The 22,494-nt window shown below is 43.7% G+C and overlaps 1 protein-coding gene across 2 annotated transcripts in view; it reads right to left on the reverse strand.

Annotated features, from left to right (window-relative positions):
* Positions 1-22,494, reverse strand: part of COL27A1 (collagen type XXVII alpha 1 chain) — a 213,135-nt gene that overhangs the window by 169,587 nt on the left and 21,054 nt on the right. For both annotated transcript variants that reach the window (XM_060757312.2, XM_067471901.1), the window contains 3 exons: positions 19,154-20,646; positions 5,598-5,651; positions 208-261 (listed from right to left, as the gene is read on the reverse strand). In XM_060757312.2, coding sequence (XP_060613295.2) covers positions 208-261; positions 5,598-5,651; positions 19,154-20,646 — 1,601 coding nt within the window. The remainder of the gene's footprint in view (positions 1-207; positions 262-5,597; positions 5,652-19,153; positions 20,647-22,494) is intronic.

Consider the following 22,494-nt stretch of genomic DNA (forward strand, 5'->3'; position numbering starts at 1 on the left):
CTCGCACTTGCCACTGATCCTTGTAATAGAGAGTTTGTCTTTCTGACAGTAGTGTGGTAAAGACAAAGAAAACAAGCCACCAGATAAAAAAAATTGCCCAATTGTAATTCCCAGCATCCTCTAGCCCGAAGGACAGAGCAGTTGCTCTTTTGTCATTCCATTTAGACACATGGTGATCTACTGTACACATAGGAACTTTGTCCTTACCTTAGCACCAGGTGGACCAGGCCGTCCAGGATTCCCATGAGGGCCAGGAGGACCCTAGAGAGAAACACAAAGTCAGGGTCAAACTGGCCGCACAGACAAAAAAAAACCTAGGCCAACTAAGTCGACACCTGTCATTGTTGTACATAAGGAAGAAAGTCAGAAATTAAGATTGACCGGGGAGGCCCTGCTTTCGGTCCCACCTCCTTCACAGGTGCAATTGTTGGGAGAGAGAGGCCTCCTCAGTGGTGGCCCCTTGGCTATGGAACTCCCTCCTCAGTGAGATCAGATCCGCCTCCTCTCTCCTGATCTTCAGGGGAAAAGCTTGTGACATGGCTTTGGGACCAAGCTTTTGATAATTGACTGGAGAAGTGCAATATGTAACTATGAAATAATGTGACTGACAACAGAAAGGCCCAGGACTATGTTTTGGATGGTGTGATTTTAACTGATGTTTTAATGGATGTTCTAATTATGTTTATTTATAAGTTTTGTCTGTCTCCTGAGGAATCTGTATAAGGACCAAGTTCCAACAGGAAGAACAGACCATGGAACAACACACTGGTTCAAAATTGGGAAAGGACTATGGCAAGGTTATATACTCTCACCCAACCTATTCAACTTGTATGCAGAACACATTATGCGATGTGCAGGGCTTGATGAATGCAAGGCTAGGGTTAAAATTGCTGGAAGAAACATGAACAACCTTAGATATGCAGATGATACCACTTTGATGGCCAAAAGCGAGGAGGAGCTGAGAAGCAAGAAGAAAGGGCATAAGCTGGGTTGCAGTTAAACATAAAAAAAAAACCAAGATGATAGCAAACAGACTGATTGAGAACCTGCAAACAGAGGGAGAAAACGTGGAGGAAGTGACCAACTTTGTATTTCTAGGTGTGAAGATTACTGCAGCTAGGAAATCAGAAGATGTTTCCTTCTTGGGAGGAGAGCAATGACCAATCTCGATAAAATAGTGAAGAGGAGAGACATCACACTGGCAATGAAGATCCGTATAGTTAAAGTAATGGCATTCCCCATAGTAACCTATGGATGTGAGAGCTGGACCATAAGGAAGGCTGAGCAAAGGAAGAGAGACGCTTTGGAACTGTAGTGCTGGAGGAAAATTCTGAAAGTGCCCTGGACTGCAAGAAGAAGATCCAGCCTGTCCATCCTTAGGAAATAAAGCCCGACTGCTCATTGGAGGGAAGGATATTAGAGGAAGTCCTTTGGCCACATAATGAGAAGACAGGAAAGCTTGGAGAACGCCAGGGAAAATGGAAGGAAAAAGGAAGAGAGGCCAACTAAGGGCAAGATGGTTGGATGGTATCCTTGAAGTGACTGGTTTGACTTTGAAGGAGTTGGGGGTGATGACGGCCGACAGGGAGCTCTGGCCAGGGCTGATCCAGGAGGTCACCAAGAGTCGGAAGCAACTGAACGAATAAACAACAACATAGATTTTTAACTGTAACCATTTATTTGATATGTGTGTATGGCATCGAATTGCTGCCTGTTGTGAGGCCGCCTTGAGGGGACTCAAAGTGGCAAATAAATAAATAAATAAACTCGGTATCAATGAAGTCAAGCTCAAAATGGTCTCTACAGAAACAGCAAAATGATGATCCTCCATAAGGTTATTTCTGTATCAACCTCCCTCAGACAAAATGCTGGCATTGCTCCTCAAATATGAATGCTGACACCCCAAATTAAAGTTGCCTTCAGTCCCCAAATTTCTAGTACTGCAATAGCTTCAAAATCGGGCAGATAAATCTAGATAAAAGGGGTAGAAGACTAACTGATGTCGGGCATGCAAATGTGAGTAGATCAATAGCTACTGCTTTAGCACTCCATGCAGTCCTGCCGGCTACAAGACCTAGGAGGTGTCTATGGACAGCACAGGCTCTTCGGTTTAGAAATGGAAATGAGCACCAACACCCAGAGCCGGAGATGAAGGGGGAACCTTGACTTTCATCTGTGTTTCATAGTTTCGAAGCATTGAATGTTCGTCTTGTCTCTGTAGGTAAAGGTTTGCTCCTGACATTAAGTCCGGTCATGTCCAGCTCTGAGGGTTAGTGCTCATCTCCATTTCTAAGCCGAAGAACCGGTGTTGTCCGTAAACACCTCCAAGGTCATGTGGCTGGCATGACTGTATGGAGAGCTGTTACCTTCCCACTGGAGTGGTACCTATTTTATCTACTCACATTTGCATGTTTTCAAACTGCTAGGTTGGCAGAAGCTGGGGCTAACAGCGGAAGCTCACCCCACTCCCCGGATTTGAATCGGTGACCTTTCAGACAGCAAGTTCAGCAGCTCAGCGGTTTAACCCACTGTGCCACCAGGGACTCTTGTTTCTGTATATGTCTGTATATGCTGGAATCCACCCTGAGTCCCCTCGGGGAGATAAGGTGAAATACAAATAAATTATTATTATTATTATTATTATTAGTGTCAGCAGTGACTTGAGAAACTGCAATTCACTTCTGGTGTGAGATAATTGGCCGTCTGCAAATATGTCTGCTTGGATGCTTTTTGATGGGTTTTTTTTTTACCATCCTTGTGGGAAGCTTCTCTCATGTCCCCACATGGAGCTGGAGCTGATAAGAGGGAGCTCATCCGCGCTCTCCCTGGATTGGATTTGAACCGGCAACCTTCAGGTCAGCAACCCAACCTTCAAGTCATCAGTCCTGACAGCATAAGGGTTTAACCCACTTTGCCACCAGGGGCTCCATCATCATCATCATCATTATATATTTGTATTAATAAAAATATTGATTTTTTATTTATATAAGTGTTTTATTATTATTACAAAATACTTAAATAAAAGTTAGATAAAAGGGGTTGAAGAGGGTGGTTGGTAAAAACAGAGCAAACATGAGAACTTCACATATGATGAACTTTACTGCTAGAAATCTGAAAACTTCAAGAAAATGTCAAGAAGGGCATAAATCTTATTGGAGAGGGGATGCACAGCCCTCAATTTTGCCTCCCTCCTTGCACAAAACAAAACAGGCCAGAAACACAACCTCACCATTCATGCCGCCCCTCAAATTCCATGGAAAGTTTTATCTCAAGATGCTGGGCAGCTAAGAACCAACAAGGGTAAATGGCAGAGAACAATCCCATAATGTGTTCTCTGCAACTGGGGAGGTGGAGTGGGGAGGGGAGGAAGAGGGGAGTTCCCAAAGGTGGTGGGGGTGGGCATGCAATCAGGATGGAATGCCATTCCCATGAAGTCAAGGGAAGAGGCGGGAGAGGAGTCGCTAGAGAGAGACGCAGCGAGGGATAGCGAGCGGCCATCACAACATCAGGACTGGAAGACCCCCTTCCCTCTGAAGGTCCCCCTTCCTCTTCCCCTTGTTGACTCAGCGTCTTCAAACATCAACAAGGAATAATCCAGTGTGTGTCCTATTTGCCTCTCCCCGCTCCCCTGCTCCCCTCCAAGCTTAGGCTGATTCTGGAGTGAAGAACTGTCCAGTTATTTATTTCTAAGTCATGTTTGGGATATCTGAGGGGTATAAAGTCAGAAGTGTGTGTGTTGGGGGGGGGGGTGTAATCTGTGGACAGCCTTTTCCCTCTTGACCTATCAATTCCCCCCTGACCTTTGACTTGCCAGAGACAGGAAAATAGTTGAAGGCAAGCCAAACAAACTCTCTCTTTAAACTGCTTGTGTAACTCTCTTTTTCGGGTCTCCCTTTCTCTTTCTTTATTTTCTCCCGTTTCCTCACAAAGACTTGAGCAGGAGGGGGATTGGATCTCTACAAATTTGAGGAATAATCAAGACTTAGAATCATAGAATCATAGAGTTGGGAGAGACTTTGTGGGCCATCCAATCCAACCCCCCGCCAAAAAGCAGGAAAATCGCATTCAAAGCACTCCTGACAGATGGCCATCCAGCCTTTGCTAAAAGCCTCCAAAGGAGTCTCCACCACACTATGGAGCAGAGAGTTCCACTGCTAAACAGCTCTCACAGTCAGGAAGTTCTTCCTAATGTTCAGGCAGAATTTCCTTTCCTGTAGTTTGAAGACATTGTTCCGTGTCCTAGTCTCCAGGGCAGCAGAAAACAAGCTTGCTCACTCCTTCCTATGACTCCCCTCATATTTATACATGGCCATTATGTCTCAACCTTCTCTTCTGAAGGCTAAACATGCCCATCTCTTTAAGCCACTCCTCATAGGGCTTGTTCTCCAGACTTTTCAACATCTCTCTTCAATTATGGTGCCCAGAATTGGACATAGTATTCCAGATATGGTCTGACCAAGGCAGAACAGAACAAAAGAGTAGCATGACTTCCCTAGATCAAGACACTATACTCCTATACTCCTATTTATGCAGGCCCAAATCCCATTGGCTGCTTTTTTTTTTTTTTTTGCTTCTGCATGACATTTGTTCTGACCAAACAAAAGGATTTTTATTGATCAGCCAACTGGCCTTTAATTGGATTTGTTCCATTATCAATAATTTGTTTAGACCCCAATTTTCAGCCCTGTATAATATCACAGGGACGATCTTTGCTTTGTCAACTTTTATTATTGGGATTAAAGACTCTGAGTATCTATGAGATAGTAGTCTTGTCAATGTGTTTGAGCATGGTAGGTAAAGGTAAAGGTTTTCCCCTGACATTAAGTCCAGTCGTGTCCAACTCTAGGGGTTGGTGCTCATCTTCATTTCTAAGCCGAAGAGCTGGTGTTATCCGTAGACAACTCCAAGGTCATGTGGCCGGTATGACTGCATGGGGCACTGTTACCTTCCCACCTATTGAACTACTCACATTGGCATGTTTTTGAACTGCTAGGTCAGCAGAAGCTGGGACTGACAGCGGAAACTCACCCCGCTCCCTGGATTCGAACCTGTGACAAGTACAGCAGCTCAGTGGTTTAACCCACTGAGGCACTGCGGATTTGAGCATGCCGTAGTTTTAATTGTGCATGAGTGAAAATGCACAGGCCATGAACCCGATTCTAAAAAGACTAAACCTAGCTATGTAATGAACTGACCTGTACTATACCATCAGAATCTAGGAACCATTTATGCCTTGGAGGGCAATTTCCAGACACCATTATTTTTTATTTAGTTTTGTTTATTGTCATCTCGTTCTTGTGGAACTTTCTTGTGGAAAGTTTGCTCAGTAACCTCCTTAATCCAATTTGCGTGTTTGATATCAGAACCATATTGTCCGCATATAAAAGTGTATGTACGTGTCTGTTACCAATTTTTGGCATATGTACTTCAGAACCTCTAAGATAACCTGGCAGATCATTAACATAAAGGTTAAAAAGTAAAGGGACTAATAGGCAGCCTTGTCTTATGCCTTTGTAGGATTCTACTCTCTTTGTCGGGGCCCCACTGATTCCCATTCTAACCTCAATACAACCTACACAGGTTCCACCCCTACTTACCCGTGGGCCTCGCTTGCCAGGCGGTCCTGGTAAACCGGGCAGACCTGGGGGACCCTATAAAGGAAGTAAAGAAAACCGACATTGAGCTTAGAGTTACATCACACAGATGTCCTCCAGGGTAGGAAAACAAATGGGATGCTTTTGGGAAATGGAAATCTCCATAACATTTTGGAAAATGACATTGATTACCATTTGGGAAAACCAAGAATCTCCCTGAGAAGAGTTAAAAACTCACTTGAGTCAACCTTTTCCTTAGTTTTAAATATCCAGTAGTATTCATGTAAGGCAATTACGTTTCTCAGGTGTTAAACAGATATACCTAGATATCTCTTTGAACTGTTAGGGACAAAGATATGCCAGTGCACACACACACACACACACATATATAGCAGAGTTTCAGAAGTGTTCTTTTCAGTTGCCTAAAAAATCTACTCTCCCTTAAACATCTTGTTTAAATCACTCTCAAGGGACCAAAAATAACATAGTTGTCGTTAAAATAGCATAGTTGGTTTACTCACAAACTTAATGTATTCAGCATACAGGTATATTTCTTATCAATCCAGTTACAGACAGTTTCTCTATGCAGATAACACAGAGCATCTTTCTTAAAATCTTAACAATCCAAAGTCTAAAGCCTCTTTCTGTTCTGAGAGTCTGATAGAGTCTGTTTCAACTGACTTCTAAAAGGATATTGTTTCTATAATGGAGTCTGAGTCCTGAATAGTCCCAGATCTCATCACATGGTTTGCGGCCTCTCCCACAGCATAGAGTTAAGAAAAATTGCATACCAATGCACACACATACAATACAGTAAGTAATCTGAAGTATACACATAACTAATAACTTGAAGAAGGTTGCTATTTCCAACAGATCCAGCCAAGTTGAGACTTGCTTAATCAGAGTAAGCTTTGCTTTCTTTCACACCATGAAATGATAGCAGTTTGATTCCACTTTAACTGCCATGGCTGCATCGTATGGAATCCTGGAATTTGGAACTGTATGAGCCATCAGGATGCACTAACAGGAATCATATGGAAGGTGTGATTTGCTTGTTTTTGACTGCTTCAGAGGACAGACTTTACACCAATTGATTCAAATGTCAAGGTAGGAGATTCTGACTAAAGATCTCCTTCACTGGAGATTTTTAAAGATAGGTTGGATACATGTCAGAGATACTTTAAGTGAACACTGTGGACATTCTGCATTGACAGTCCCCGAAAGGACTCAGGGCCGTTTCCAAAATATAACAGAAATATAACAGAATGGCAAACATTCAATGATATAAACCAAAGAACAGTAATCGAGGCAAAACAAAAAATAAAATAAACTCAATATAAGTTGTAGGTAAAGGTAAATTAAGTCCTGATTTTAAGTCCAGTCGTGTCTGACTCTGGGGATTGGTGCTCATCTCCATTTCTAAGCCAAAGAGCCGGCGTTGTCCATAGACACCTCCAAGGTCATGTGGCTAGCATGACTGCATAGAGTGCTATTCACATTTGCATGTTTTCGAACTGCTAGGCTGGCACAAGCTGGGGCTAACAGCGGGAGCTCAACCCGCTCCCTGGATTCAAACTGGCAACCTTTTGGTCAGCAAGTTCAGCAACTAGGCAGTTTAACCCACTGTGCCAACAATTTCGGTTGTTTATATAAGTTGTAAACAACCAAAATTAATCACGGATACAGCTAGCTAGTAGCCAGCTGCATAAAATCACTACTGACCAAGACGTCATAAGTTCGAAGCCAGTCCGGGTTGGAGTGAGCTCTCAACTATTAATAGTCTAGCTGGAATGTTAAATTGCCTCTATGTCTGTCTATATATGTTGTATGTCTAAAGGTGTTGAATGTTTGCCATGTATATGTGCATTGTAATCTGCCCTGAGTCCCATGCGGGGTGAGAAGGGTGGAATATAAACACTGTAAATAAATAAATAAACAAACATAATATGACACCAGTCAAAACACAATACATTAAAAGCATTATATATATTTCAACATATATGGCAAACATTCAATGCCAAAAAGGAAAAACATACAAATTACATCAAAGCAGACCACATCAAGCAATATAAAAGCAACCTAACTTTAAAATTAATAATAGACGAAAAAGAACCAAATATGAAATCTTAAAATGACCCATACAAACATGACCACACATAATATGTTATTACTTGACTAGCTGTACCCGCCACACATTGCTGTGACCAACCTTCCCTCCCTCTTTTTTTCTTTCTCTCCTTCCTTCTCTTCCCTTCCTTCCCTTTTTTCCCTTCCTCTTTCTCCCCTTTCTTCCTTCTCTACCTATTCTTGGACTACTCCCAGCAGTCCTCCTGATTGATCTATCTACCAACTTATCTATCTCTATCTAATCTATCTTGGCCGCTGTGACGATCTGGATGGGGGCGAACAAATTGAAATTGAATCCAGACAAGACAGAGGTACTCCTGGTTAGTCGCAAGGCCGAACAGGGTATAGGGTTACAACCTGTGTTGGACGGGGTCGCACTCCCCCTGAAGACTCAGGTTCGCAGTTTGGGTGTGATCCTGGACTCATCGCTGAGCCTGGAACCCCAGGTTTCGGCGGTGACCAGGGGAGCATTCGCACAGTTAAAACTTGTGCGCCAACTGCGACCGTACCTTGGGAAGTCTGACTTGGCCACGGTAGTCCACGCTCTGGTTACATCCCGCCTTGATTACTGCAACGCTCTCTACGTGGGGTTGCCTTTGAAGACAGTCCGGAAGCTCCAATTAGTCCAACGGGCGGCAGCCATGATACTAACAGGAGCGGGGCACAGGGAGCACACAACTCCTCTGTTGTACCAGCTCCACTGGCTGCCGATCTGCTACCGGGCTCAATTCAAAGTGCTGGCGTTGGCCTTTAAAGCCCTAAACGGTTCTGGCCCAACTTATCTATCCGAACGTATCTCAGCCTATCAGCCTGCCAGGGCCCTAAGATCTTCTGGGGAGGCCCTGCTCTCTATCCCGCCGGCTTCACAGGTGCGGCTAGCGGGAACGAGAGACAGGGCCTTTTCTGTGGTGGCCCCTCGGCTTTGGAACACCCTCCCTATAGAGATCAGGTCAGCCCCCTCGCTGATGGCGTTTCGGAAAAAACTAAAGACATGGATGTTTGAACAAGCATTCGGATAATCCGACGAAACGAATTTTGACGATTAAGGATTGGTAACTACAGACGACTAATTTGGATTGTGATTCCAGTTACGAGATGCATTTGGATTGTTATTGGTGGCCTAATAATTCTGTATTTTATATGTGTTTTTATGCTTTTAAATTGAATATTGTTGTTTTTAGATGTTGTAAACCGCAATGAGTCGCCGACTTAGGCTGAGATATTAGCGGTATACAAGTGTAATAAATAAATAAATAAATAAATAGGAAACTGGAAATATGCAAGGATTGGGATGCTCTCAAAGAAATCCAAGGAGAAGAAAGCTTGCGGCTTGGAAGCAGTGCATTTGGATTATCCTCCTCTCCTAAAGGGCCTGGTCTAGGGGATGCTGGGAGCCAGGCCCGTAGCGAGGGGGGGAGGGTTAGGGGTTCAACCCCCCCCCCCGAAATGTTTCAGATTTTTTTTCAAAACCTGGTTTACTCATGAATTTTAACTGGTTAACCAAATCCCCATGCTAAGTCTATGAGATGCAAAAATCAAGAGTCCCTCCAGAACTGCAAGCACTATCACAAGCAAATATTAGCAATTTATTCACACTGTCATTACTTGCAGCAATAGCTTATGTAGTTGTTCTGGTACAGCTGTACCAGGAGCTCCAACTTTATTTGCTTTGTATTAAATGTTTGCTTGCAGTCCTAGGTTTCAGGGACTCTGCAGATAGGTAGCTTCTTTGGTTGCAGTCATAGGGCAAGTCACCTGTCCATCATTGTTTAGTTTTGGTCCCGCCCCTTGCTCAGGGCAATTGGGAAGGGAGCCATTTTTAGTTAGACTCAGCAAGGTAAGCTTATGTAGAGGATGTGTGCAAGCTTCCCCTGTACAAAAGCTTCAACCCTTAAGACCTTCCGGGGGAGAAAAGTCTTAAGAGTCTCCAAAGAATTTCCAGGAAAACAGCCCTAAAGACCAAAGAACTCCAGCTGGAGAACATCTACTGCCTTGCTGGTAGGTCCACTCGGCATTCGAGATGCAGTTCAACCCGGTAGCGGAGCCCACATCAGTAAGGGTTAGATTACAGTCAGCCTGGGAGAAGTTAAAACGGGGATTTTCCTTTAAAGAAGAAGTTATTGAAGACAGTTGCCTGTCCTTCGTGGGCAAGATTAGGAATTCACCAGTTGCCTAAAAGCTTGGAATCATTTGCTTAACTTTACTGAAGACAAGAGAAGTTTCTGTTTGATTGTTCATTAATAAAAGACTTTGTTGTACTTCTCAAGCCATCTAAAGACTGTTTGTGGTGGAAACCTCTGAGAACTTCTCTTTAGGCCCCCTGGCTTCCCGCTGGGCAAAGGTTGCACATCCTGTTCTAAAGACAATTATTTACAGGCCCAGCGCACGACAGAACAGTAGTGAAGCAACCAAGTTTTTTTGGGGGGGGGGGATGTTGAATGCTCTCATTAAGGAGGCCAAACTTGGTGGAAGTGGTTGACAAGGGCGGAGCTGCAGGCTATTGAAGGCTGCTCTGCCCCCTGCTGTGCTCTTTGCTTCAGCGTGAGCGAGGAGGCAGGTTTCAACCCCCCTGTGAAATTTTCAACCCCCCCCCCAAATTTCAACCCCTCCTGAATTTTTTTTCTGGCTATGGCCCTGCTGGGAGCTGTAGTCTGGAAGAGAGTGTGGATATGCTATTGTGTGTTTTGTTTGCCAGGAGAAGTTGTTTTGCGCATGTGCTGTAGCATCTTGGCCTTTTAAGTCCCTTCTGCTGTGCTTTTCAGTGTTTTAATGAGTGATGGTCACTCGTTGGCCTGAGAGGTATATTGTGTCTAAATTTGGTGTCAATTCGTCCAGTGGTTTTTGAGTTATGTTAATCCCACAAATGAACATTACATTTTTATTTATATAGATTAAAAAATCGAGAAACTAATTGCTAAAACCTTATAGAAAAATGAGGTGATAAGGACGTGAAGTGAGAAGACGAGAGAAAAACTGAGGCATTGTAAAAGCAGCTAGGAAACTCAGGTGACCGAGAATTAATCCCGACTGCCCTGACCATTTGTGGCAGTTGGAGGGAATGCTTTTGGCCATGCCCCGAACCTATAGCCCTAATGTTTGCTGTGTTTGCACCTGCTGCCCTGCAGAAGCTGTGGCCGATTCCCAGGTCTACTTTTGGTCAAAGCCCTGTCTTTTCCAGGGCTCTTGAGAAATCAGGCTGCCTTCCAAGCATTCTTGCGTCTTCTGGTTTCTCTCATTCTCTCTCCCCTCATGCAAAAAGGGGGAAAAGCATCACTCATAATGAGCTACTTGATCATAAATCATCGAGGAGACACCTCAGTTTATTCTGAGCCTTGATGCTGCTGCCAAAGAGAGCCTGGAGGAGGGGAATGCAGGAATATAATTAGGAGCTCCAGTAGTTTTCTGGACAATTGGACACTCTAGTCCAGCTGGAAAGCCTGAGTCTGGAGAATGCAACAGTTTGAGCTTAGCATCTTTTAACCCTCAGATGTGTACATTTCCGAACTGCCCTTGAAGCAGTCTCACCTCTCCCTTCTGATTCTTCCTAAATACATAGCCAAGAGATCACGTCACTTGGACATGGCTCCTTCTCAGACAAGGAAAACCACAAGAGGGACATTTCTGCTCGTGCTCTTTTACAATTTGAAAATATATTAACTAGTGTTGCTGCAAGTTTTGGGGGCTGTATGGCCATGTTCCAGAAACATTCTCTCCTGAAGTTTTGCCAGCATCTATGGTAGACACCCTCAGAGGTTGTGAGGTCAGACCTCTAAGGATGCCTGTCATAGATGCAGACAAAATATCAGGAGAGAATGCTTCTGGAACATGCCCAGACAGCTCGAAAAACTTACAGCAACCCAGTGATTCCGGCTATGAAAGCCTACATCAATATATTAATAGGTATTTCACTTGGCACTTGTTGAACTGCCAACCTTTCGGTTGACAGGATTTTCTGCAGCTGGTGGTTTAACCGGCTGTGCTAAAGCCCGTCCTCTTATGTCTTGTGTCATGTGGTATTCCAGATCTTGGACTATAACATCTACCAACCATAGCTAGTATAGCTAGTACTGAGAGATGCTGGAGGTTGCAGTATTGCCATATATAGCATGCTGCACAATTCTCATTAACACTCAAAAACAGGGGAACTCCAGACAAGAAACAATCAGGGACAGCTAATCACCTCCCAACAAAGGATTCCCCGGGCAGTAAGAAACTGCTAAACCATTAAATGCTAATCAAGGTGGCCAATTGAAACATTCTCATCTACCTCCAACAGACAAAAGTTCTTTCTCCCACCCCAGACATTATTCTATGGATATATAAAACCCCATTTTCCTAGTTTCCAACAGACTTCACAACCTCTAAGGATACCTACCATAGATGCAGGCGAAACATCAGGAGACTATGCTTCTGGAACAGGGCTGGACAGCCTGAAAAACTTACAACAACCCACTGTGCTTATTATTATTATTATTATTATTATTATTATCCTCAGTTCATTTCAATTATTGCCAAAGGTGTCTATGCTCAATTATGTCAATTGGGGAGAGTGAGGATAGGAAAGGGAGAAATCCTGCCCTTTCCAGGGACTTAGACAAAAGCAAAAAGCTGCAAACACTTCTGCCTTGTGTGCTCTTTTTTTTTTAATAATAGTAAAAATAACCACCTACTGATGTTACTTGTTTCACCTGAGAAATGTTTGAGGGTATGCCACGAAAAAGCCACATTTTCTCTTCACCTGGTTTAAAATAGCTTCCAATAATGAGCATTCTGGGGTACAGAGACATCATCTACTCAGCAAGCTTTTGTCAATATCCCGTTTTAGCTCACTTTTCACCCCCCTCTCTCTCACACACATATATAAATGTTTGCATGGACAACTGTTTCTTCCAACCACATGAGGCTTTACTTGCAGCCTACGCTTTCAAACCAAGTAAAGTTGGACAAGAGCATCCACATCCACCCGCTCCCCAGAAAAATCCCTTCTCTATGTATACAACAGAAATTCTCAAGTTGGGAACTGTATATATACCCAAGGGCTTCCTCAACACCAGATATAGTCATGCAGTCATATGTTGTATATTTTTCCTTGCTGTGTTTTCTGAAGGGCTTAAATAGAAGCTTGACCTGCAAGGAAGGATTTCGCAGGCAGGGGGAAAGCTGGATACTGTTGTATATGACAGAGGATACAAAGGGATATGGATACCGTTGCAGACTCCCCGATTCCCAGAAACATGATTAGTTCAGAATAGCAGAAGGATATTTACAAACGACCACAAATGAAGAAAAAGGAAGGGCCGTATACAGATAATAAAGAAGGGCAGCTCAGTTCAATCACTGTTTGTTCATGATTTCTTTGTCTACAGGGAAGGGCAAGGTTTGACCTCCTCCTCTCCTCCTTCCTCTGGTGAATTTACTGAGGCCCCTTCCACACTGCAATATACAATCCAGATCATCTACTTTATTTCTGATGGTCTTAGGAACCTCTTTGGTAGAGAAGGCTGAAGATCTCTCTGCTTGTCCTTCTCTTCCTTTTTGGAAACAGATTGGCAAATCCTCCCAGCTCTCAGCCGGCCTCTCAGCCCTGGGGAGGGCTGTTTCTAAGACTCCAAGTGAGGAGGGAAGAGCAGGCATTTTCAGCTTATGGCAGCGTGGTGCACATGTGCGGATGAGAGAGAGCATGTGAGGTTGGAGGGAGGCTCACGCTAGCGAGTCCCTTCAAGTCAGGGGGTTCTGTGTGGGAACAGAATGGCCCAATTTTATTGTTGGTGGGGTTCAGAATGCTCTTTGATTTGATCCCAGCAACTACAACCCCCAAATGTCAAGGATTATTTTTCCAAGTGTTCACATTTGGGCATATTGAATATTTGGAGAGCTTCTTGCTCAACCATTTCAAAGCTCTTTTCTTGGGCGGTGATGGCACGATCGTCAGCATAGATGAAACTCTCTGGCCCTTCTAGCAGTGGCTGGTCATTTGATGTCTACAATACTTTTTAGCCAGTTTTGCACCACCTGACATCCATTGAGAAGTAGAAGCCTGTAATGAAAGGATCGTGGCATTGACACTTACAGCCCATCCTCTGTTCGGATATCAGCCAGCAAGCCAATGCCTTAAATGAAGAAATAGTTTCCTAAGATTTACAGAGATATTCACAGGAACACTTCAGCAAATGAGAGTCTAAAAGTGGCAGGCTAAAACCTGAAACCTCAATCAGTGGCTGACACCAGATAAGAAACCCCCTCCTGTGCTCACAGAAGACTGGGCAACTTGGAAGGTGTGGAACAGGCTGCGCTCTGGCACCACGAGATGCAGAGCCAACCTTAAGAAATGGGGCTACAAAGTGGCATCCACAACATGCGAGTGCGGAGAAGAGCAAACCACAGACCACTTACTACAATGTAGTCTGAGCCCTGCCACATGGAGGACCTTGTTATAGCAACACCAGAGGCACTCCAAGTGGCCAGCTTCTGGTCAAAGGACATTTAGTATAATGCCAAGTTTTTAACTTTCTTTGTGGTTTTTCTATACATTACAACTGTATTCCCAATTTGCTTCTGACATGACAAATAAATAAATAAATAGCCTGTGGTGAACCATGCATAAGCTACACCATTCTTTAGCATGTTCTAAACTACCGCTTCCCTGCAGCCAAGTTGCAATCATCCCCAACTATATTTTCTCCTCCTCGGCCTTTGTTTGGCTCACCACAGTGGGCTGCCCTTTCTTTTCCAACATCTGGGAAGCCCTAGCTGCACAAGGAACAATTTGCAATTTTCGCCTTGCAATTTGTCCAATCCAAGTGGGACGGGCACAGAGATGAAACAGAACATGCCAGATTGAGGAACGGTTCTTCGGCTGCAGGCTGAATCTCATCAGAAATGCCTGCCCGAAAGAAAGCATGGAAGCGATGCCAAAGCAGTTACTCAACCAGAGAGCTATTTATTATCAGCATCTGCATTCTGAAGATGCATTTGTCTGGCTGCATAAAGAAAGAACATTTCTCAAGATGTCATCTCGCTCTGCCATCTGAGCACATCCAACAAAGTATGAGAGAGAAACTAAAAAAGAAAGAACAATGCCTAGAAAAATGAGTCATCAAAGAAGTCAAGGAAGCCAATTCCAACATAGGCTGTAACCTTTCCCTCAGTAATGTGCTCTTTTAAAAAAAAAATCTGGGAGGTCAAAGAGGCCAACTTGTCCACTCTTTCCAGGACAGACTGGGATTGTGAACATTTTGCAAACTGTGGAGAAATCAGAGTTTTGTGTCTGGAGACATCCATTCCTGATTCCAGGTCTTCCATCATTCCACAGATGTACGGGAACACATGTGGCCAGACAACAAGTTATTAGAGATGTGCAACTCATTAAAAATGGTCCAAAAATCATTACAAAACTGGTGAGCGCTGGTGCTTTATTTCTAAAGTGTTTCTAAAGTATACTTAGTAAAAATTTCATTACTGCAATGAAAGTAATGCAATTTCGTTACTATTTTGTTATAGTAATTGCACATAATTAAATGACTAGACTTGGGGAAACTCAAGGGGCTCCTATCTTTGCCATTTTTAAAACTATTGGGGTGAAACTTGCTACAATGGTAGAACACATTTACCACTGTTAGCCCACCAAATTTCAGAACGTTTCACCTATCCGTGAATTTTCAAAGTTTCAAAGTTTTCTGCTATCTCAATTGGTACTTTCGGATGATGTGTTGTACTCCAAGTTAGGAAACACCACTGTTCTTACTACCACACTCCAGTCCAAGTTAAATCGGCCAAGCAATTTATTGAAGCTTATATTTAAAAAAACACTTCAGCAAAAATAGTAAAAACTTCAGAGTCTATATGTGTATAATAGTCCACAAGGTTCAAGGTACAAGAGTAATCCAAAATCCCAAAGCAACAGGACATCCAGTACAGGAATGCAAGAAAACCAGGAGATATAAGGCAGCATAAAATCCAATATAAAAATTCAGGAACAATCCTTCAAACTTGGAAGCATGAAACAGGAGCAAAGACACCAAACTAGAATTCCCTCAAAAAGCATGAGTAGGACTTGGCAAGAGCTGCTGCCTCAATTACCAACTTTGTCCAGAGTGGCTGGAAAATTCTCCTGGCCTATTTAATAAACACATGAAATCATGCCTCCTCCCATGACTTACTGATACAGGTCTCTTCTCTAACAAGTGCTGTGACCTTAGGAGATTATGTTGAGCAGCATGAAGTTTACAAAACCTGAATCTCCTATCAACCATCTTGCAACGCATTCTCTCCACCTGGGATTTCAGCCTCTGAACTTGTTTTCCTAAGGAATAACTCTTTTTCAACATCTCAGCACCTCTCTGGAATGTGACCTTCACTAACTGCTGGAGACACAGACTGATAATTTTCAGGACTTCAAATCTCATGTTGGCTCATAGGCCCAGATTTCCCATGATCCCTTCCCCATTTACATTGCTATGAGCCACAACCATGGGCTAAACTACAATATGCTGATGCAGTCTGGGAAATGTAGTTCAGGGCAGGACGTTTTGAATTCTCTGGCATAGGGCTCTTCCCTTCCCAAACTACATTTCCCAGAGTTCTGTGCTGTTCCCAGAATGCACTGCTCCATCTTTTGCCTGCTGCTACTGGCAACACTACATTCGTTTCTCAGCGGAATGACAAGGAACGAAGCCAGCCTTTGGCTTTGCTTCCTTGCCTTGCATTGAATATGAAAATGACTTTGGGAGCCTTCCGAGATTGACAAAACTAAAATGAAATACTATGAAGTAAGTTTTGATTCTAAAATATTTGGTGCGGGTCATGCAAACAATTCGGATGTGGCTTCTGACATACAAAACTTCCGATTTTCTTATGGTTTCCAAAACTTCCGATTTTTTTTGCACAAGCCTACAAGTTATTAATGAGGAAGAATACAGAAGCTAGTCGAAGCTGCAGCGGTTTGCTTCTGCGTGTGCTGTCAGGGAAGACTCCTTCTCTCCTCCTCTGAGTTAATGGAGTGGAAACTACTTTTGTACTCTGATTTCAAGAGGGAAGATCCAACCAATAGCAGAGAAAGGTGCTTCATAATGAGTCACCAAGCTCAGTATTATCTGAAAACCCTTCTTGAGTTTTGACAGAACCTTGCTGCTTCTGTTATTTCAGGCTTTGGCAAAGCTATGCATTCTGCCACAATATACCTCTGAGTGCCATAAGATTTCCCTCAGAACTGCGGTTATTTAAAAAGAGTTTTACAAGCCGTTAGATGCCTAAACAGAAGCATGATTCATTTTGCAGAGCCCAGAAAGATGACACATGGAAAAACAATTCCCCAGCAAAAGACAAGAAAAGGGAATAGTACCTGGGAAGGAAAAAATGTTATTTATACCTTTGCCACTTTTTAGTGGATATTGAGCTTTATAAAGGAGTTCGAAAGGTTTTTCACTAAAGCTGGCCAAATTGACAGATCTGTCACTCCATTCATTCACACGTTTAAGGAAAAGAAGAAACTCGCTGGATGAACACAGACTTGCATGCCAGAGGTTGCAGTGTGAATCCTCAGTTTGTCTGGCTTCGTCTGATAAAAATCCCTCTTCAAAGCTTTGAAGACTCAGTATGCCAGGCATGGGCAAACTTCGGCCCTCCAGGTGTTTTGGACTTCAACTCCCAGAATTCCTAACAGCCTACTGGCTGTTAGGAATGGTGAGAGTTGAAGTCCAAAAGACTCTTTGGCTACCAGGTGCCACAGCTTCTATCCTTGGTGATTCAAAGTGAGGCTGGGAAAGACTCTTGCCAAAATTCTGGGCCTAGTCCTCATAAAGACACGAATCAAAGAACATGAAAGGCACTGCAGACTAACTCAACCAGAGAAGTCAGCCATAGCAGAGCACCCGATGAACCAACCTGCACACAACATATTATTTGAGAACACAGAAATGCTGGACCACTCTGACAACTAACATGTCGGGTTACACAGAGAAGCCACTGAAATCCACAATCTTGTGGACAATTTCAATAGAAAGGAGGAAACCATGTAAATAAATAAAATCTGGCTTCCAGTATTTAAAAAAACTCTAAAATCAGGACAGTAAATAAAGAGGGACACCCAAACAACAGGGGAGTTCCTGACATAAAACAATCAGGGCTAGCTCACACCTCCCAACAAAGGCTTCCCCCAGGCTACTTCCTGCCTGGGGGAATCCTTTGTTGGGAAATGTTATTTGGCCCTATTTGTTTCCTGTCTGGAATTCCCCTGTTTTCTGAGTGTTGTTCTTTATTTACTTTCCTGATTTTAGATTTTTTTTAAAATACTGGTAACCAGTATTTAATACTAGTAGAAGCAGACAGGCTTTGAAGCTGCAAGGCCATTCAATACTAATCAAGGTGGCCTATTGCAACATGCACACCTGCTTCCAACAGACAAGAGTTCTTTCTCCCACCCTGGACATCATTCTACAGCAGTGGTTCTCAACCTTCCTAATGCCGTGACCCCTTAATACAGTTCCTTATGTTGTGGCGACCCCCAACCATAATATTGTTTTAGTTGCTATCTGATATCTGTCATTTTACTACTGTTATAAATCGTAACATAAATATCCGATATGCAGGATGTATTTTCCTTCACTTGACCAAATTGAGCACAAATACCTGATACACCCAAGTTTAAATACTGGTGAGGTTTGAGGAGGATTGATTTTGTAATTTGCAAGTTGTACTTGCTGGGATTTATAGTTCAGCTATAATCAAAGAGCATTCTGAACTCCACCAGTGATGGATTTGAACCAAACTTGGCACACAGAACTCCCGTGACCAACAGAAAATACTGGAAGGATTTAGTAAACATTGAACTTGAGTTTCTGAGTTGTAGTTCACCTATATCCAGAGGAGCGCTGTGGATTCACGCAAGCTGGACCAAACTTGGCACGAATACTCAATTTGACATCCCCTCACGACCCCCTCAAGGGTCCCGACCCCCAAGTTGAGAAACACTGTTCTACAGGCATATAAAGTCCACTTGCCTAGTTTCCAACAATCCTCACAATCTCTGACGATGCCTGCCATAGATGTGGGTGAAATATCAGGAGAGAATGTTTCTTGAACATGGCCATACAGTCCATAAAACTCACAGCAACCCTAGCCAGCTTCTCTTTCTATAAGACATTCCTTCATATAAGTAAAAATAGTTATTATATCACTTTGCTTTTTCACGCTAAACATATCCAACTCCCTAACTCATTAATTTAGAGGTCCGTAATTGCAGTCCTGTAGTCAGAGAAGTGAGGATCATGGTCAGAGCAGTAGGAGCCCAGAGTGGCTCTTGGAAACCATTCCCAACCCTGCCAAAATATTATTACCATTCTTAAGATGGAAACAAGTCACCCATTTAACAGTAGGCATGGCTAGAAGACATGTTTCTGACTCCTGCTGCCCAAACAACCAAGTAGATTACTTACCGGGGGACCTCGATCTCCTTTCAGTTCAGGAAGCCCCATCACAAATGGAAAGAGAGTGGGCCCAACTGGATCAAACATCTGATATCCATCTGTGGCAGCTGGCGTAGTTAAATTCACGCTTTCCAAATTCGTTCTGAGAACAGGATAAACAACTCCAAGCATTGGTCTGGTATACAGGATGGTAGCAATAGTAGGATCTGGTTTCTTCGGTGCTGGTGTAGTTGCGGACTTCTTTGGTAAGTTGGCCATTCCTTGAGTCTTGGGTTTTAAGGTCGCTGGGTGGAGATTGCGGGAGGAATTCTCTGTCTTCTTTATCGGTGGCTTCGTAGTAGTCGAGGCTGAAGTGGACTTGATGGTTTGGCTTGGACTGATTGTAGCTTTGGTCACTTTGGGCACCTCTTTCTTACTGGCAGCTGCTGTGGGGTTCATGGTTGAATTTGGGAAAACCAAAGGAAGGTTTTTGTTTGTGGGTGAATGGGGTTTCTCCAAATTCATCTTGGAAGTAGAGCGGGATTTCCCAAAGGCTGTGACTGTGGTTGTTCGGGGGGTTGTTTTGAAAACTGGACGGCCTACTATGACTGTCCGGTGGAGCTGGGCTTCAGCATTTTGCGGGTTTAGAGGGGACACCACCACAATCTTTGCAGCTTTGGTGGCTGGCAGCAGAGGTGGCAGCTTTGATGGAACGATGGTGGTAGACACCACCACTGGTCTTTTGTTCCTCTGAGAAGTGGTGACCTTGGAGAATAACGATGGAGGCATCACAGTGGTCAGATTAGACAAGCCTAGAAGGAAAAGCTCAGTCTGAGCTGGTGATGGGGATGGAGTCCTTGTAGATGCTCTTGGATCTTTGGGCAGAAGTGGGACGAGAGGCTGAAGATTCGGCCGATATGTGTCTGTCTGCCTACACTGTTTTTTCAGGAACTTACAATAATTATGAGCTGCCTTGGCGGAAGGATAAATATCAAACTGGCACAGTGCACCTTCAAATTGCACCGAGTGCTGGTTGAGTTTCCCTAAGAGGAAAGACCCACCAGGGTCCAGCGTCTCATCTTTTCTGTGGTGCAAATCCGCATGCACCCTTTGCTTCCCGCACGAAGTAAACAGGGTGACGGCCTGGCCTCGGATGTCGATGGCAAAATTGTGCCACTGCCCATCATGTACATTGTAATCGAAATAGACGGAACGCTTGTGGCCAACGAAGACAATGATCTTGCCAGGGATGAACTGCACCCCCAGTTGGAGCTTCTTCTTTTGGTTCTTGATGGTGAACAGGAAAGCACTGTTGACCCGGTGAGAGCACAGGCTCAGAACCAAAGCCAAGTCTGTTCCAAAAGCAGTGGGAATGACAGTGCTGATGGGCACTTCGATGCGTGCCCGCTGGGTGAAGATGACCCCTGACTTGAAGGGGATAACTCCCTGAGGAACGGTGCTGCGGGATGACGTGCCCAGAGGCCTCGGCCCCATGAGGCCCAACCGTTGAAGAACATCCACATCTGAAACACAAACAGGGAGGGAGGAAATCCAGCATCAAATAGGTGCAGATCTCAGGTCTTACTTACTCCTAGGTCTCAGATCAAGGTGGAGGAATCATAAGGTGGGAGAACTGCCCTGAAAAGTATTTCTGTGTGTTTTTGCAATCTCCTATGTTAGGTTTCTCATAGGCAACAGTGGTGCAGCGGGTTAAACTGCTGAGCTGCTGAACTTGCTGACCAAAAGGTTGGGGGTTTGAATCCAGGGAGGGGGTGAGTTTCCATCATTAGCCCCTAGCAATTAAAAAACATGCAAATGTGAGATCAATAGGTACGACTTCGGCGAGAAGGTAACAGCACTCCATGCAATCATGTCGGCCACTTCACCTAGGAGGTGTCTACGGATAATGCCAGCTCTTTGGCTTAGAAATGGGAAAGAGCACCACTCCCTAGAGTCAGATATGACTAGATTTAATGTCAAGGGGAAACCTTTATCTTGATGTTAGGTTTGCGGAGGGAGGGGCGTTAATGACTTGGATGACACACTCCAAGAAACTGTAGTTGATGGTAACTTGATCGGGCCAGATTTAATTACAGCATTTGGCTTTGATAGCAGGCCACTACATAGTGACCACAGGAAGGTGGTGGTGGAGAGAACTGTGTTCCAAATACAATCTGCCATCCCCCCCCCCCAAATTTGTCTGCTACCTTCCATTCTAGGAGTGGGTAAAACCGCTAGATGCAGGAAATCTGCTGACCGGAAGGATGAGCTCCCAATTGTCAGCCCTAGCTTCTGTCTAGCTAGCAATGCAAAAGCATGCAATGTGAGTAGAACAATAGGTATCACCTCAGTGGGAAGGGAAGAGGGCGCCCCATGCAGATACGCGAACATGATGGCAACACAATTGGAGATGACTATGGACAATAGGCTCCTCGGCATAGAAAAATAGAACAAGAGCATCTCCCCATGGATGGAGTTGAGCATCACCTCCAGACACCACAGAAGGGAAAAGAGGAAGGCCTTCACCTTTATCTGTGTTGTATGTTGTTGCTGTGTGTAAAAGGCATTGAATGTTTGCTTCACATATGTATATAATAATCTGCTCTTAGTCCCTCAGGAGCGGTAAAGCAGAATATAAATAAATATATATCACTGTTATTAGTAGGCAATGCTTCCCATCAGTTGTATTAAAAGAAGATTTAACTGTTCCAGCTCATTTTTTCCATGGAACAGGTTAATTGTCTTGCAAAGCCAACCGTCTCCATCCGGCCCAGTCAACATACATGTATAATTTGATCCTCTGCTATCCATGGCTTACTAGACTTACTTGATGACAAAGGTAACGGGAATTAAATAATCAAAGACTATTTCAGGGGCTCTTTTGAGAGGTTTTAGCCCACCTGAGCTTCAATACTTTACAATTACCCATTCCATTAAACCCTCTGTATCTCTGGAGCCAGCAAAATGCTTTTGAAATAAGTAGAAGAACAAATAATCCAAATTTTGTCAGATTGACATCCATAATGATTTCAAGCCACAAAGGCAATATTAAGAAGAAAGAAAACCATAAATCCCTATTGTTGGCCAACATTTTCAAAGTAACTCCTAAGCAATGAAGCTACCATGGTGATTTCCCAATATCTCCTGCTAAAAAAAGAGGGCAGGGGAAAACCATTGGATTCCTGCAAGCTTTCTTCTCCTTCCAGGCCCCACAGAAGCAAAAACAGCAGATCTGTTTCAAGGTCAAGTGGAAAAAGCATGGAAAGCTTCACTGCTTTACCTCTTGGGATGAAGAGGATAGTTGATTGATAGCTACTGCAAGCAAGATTGATTAATATCTGTGCTCCTGGCAAAAATAATGCTCTTCTTGA

The sequence above is a fragment of the Anolis sagrei genome, chromosome 11, assembly GCF_037176765.1.
Source record: "Anolis sagrei isolate rAnoSag1 chromosome 11, rAnoSag1.mat, whole genome shotgun sequence".
NCBI classification, from domain to species: domain Eukaryota; kingdom Metazoa; phylum Chordata; class Lepidosauria; order Squamata; family Dactyloidae; genus Anolis; species Anolis sagrei.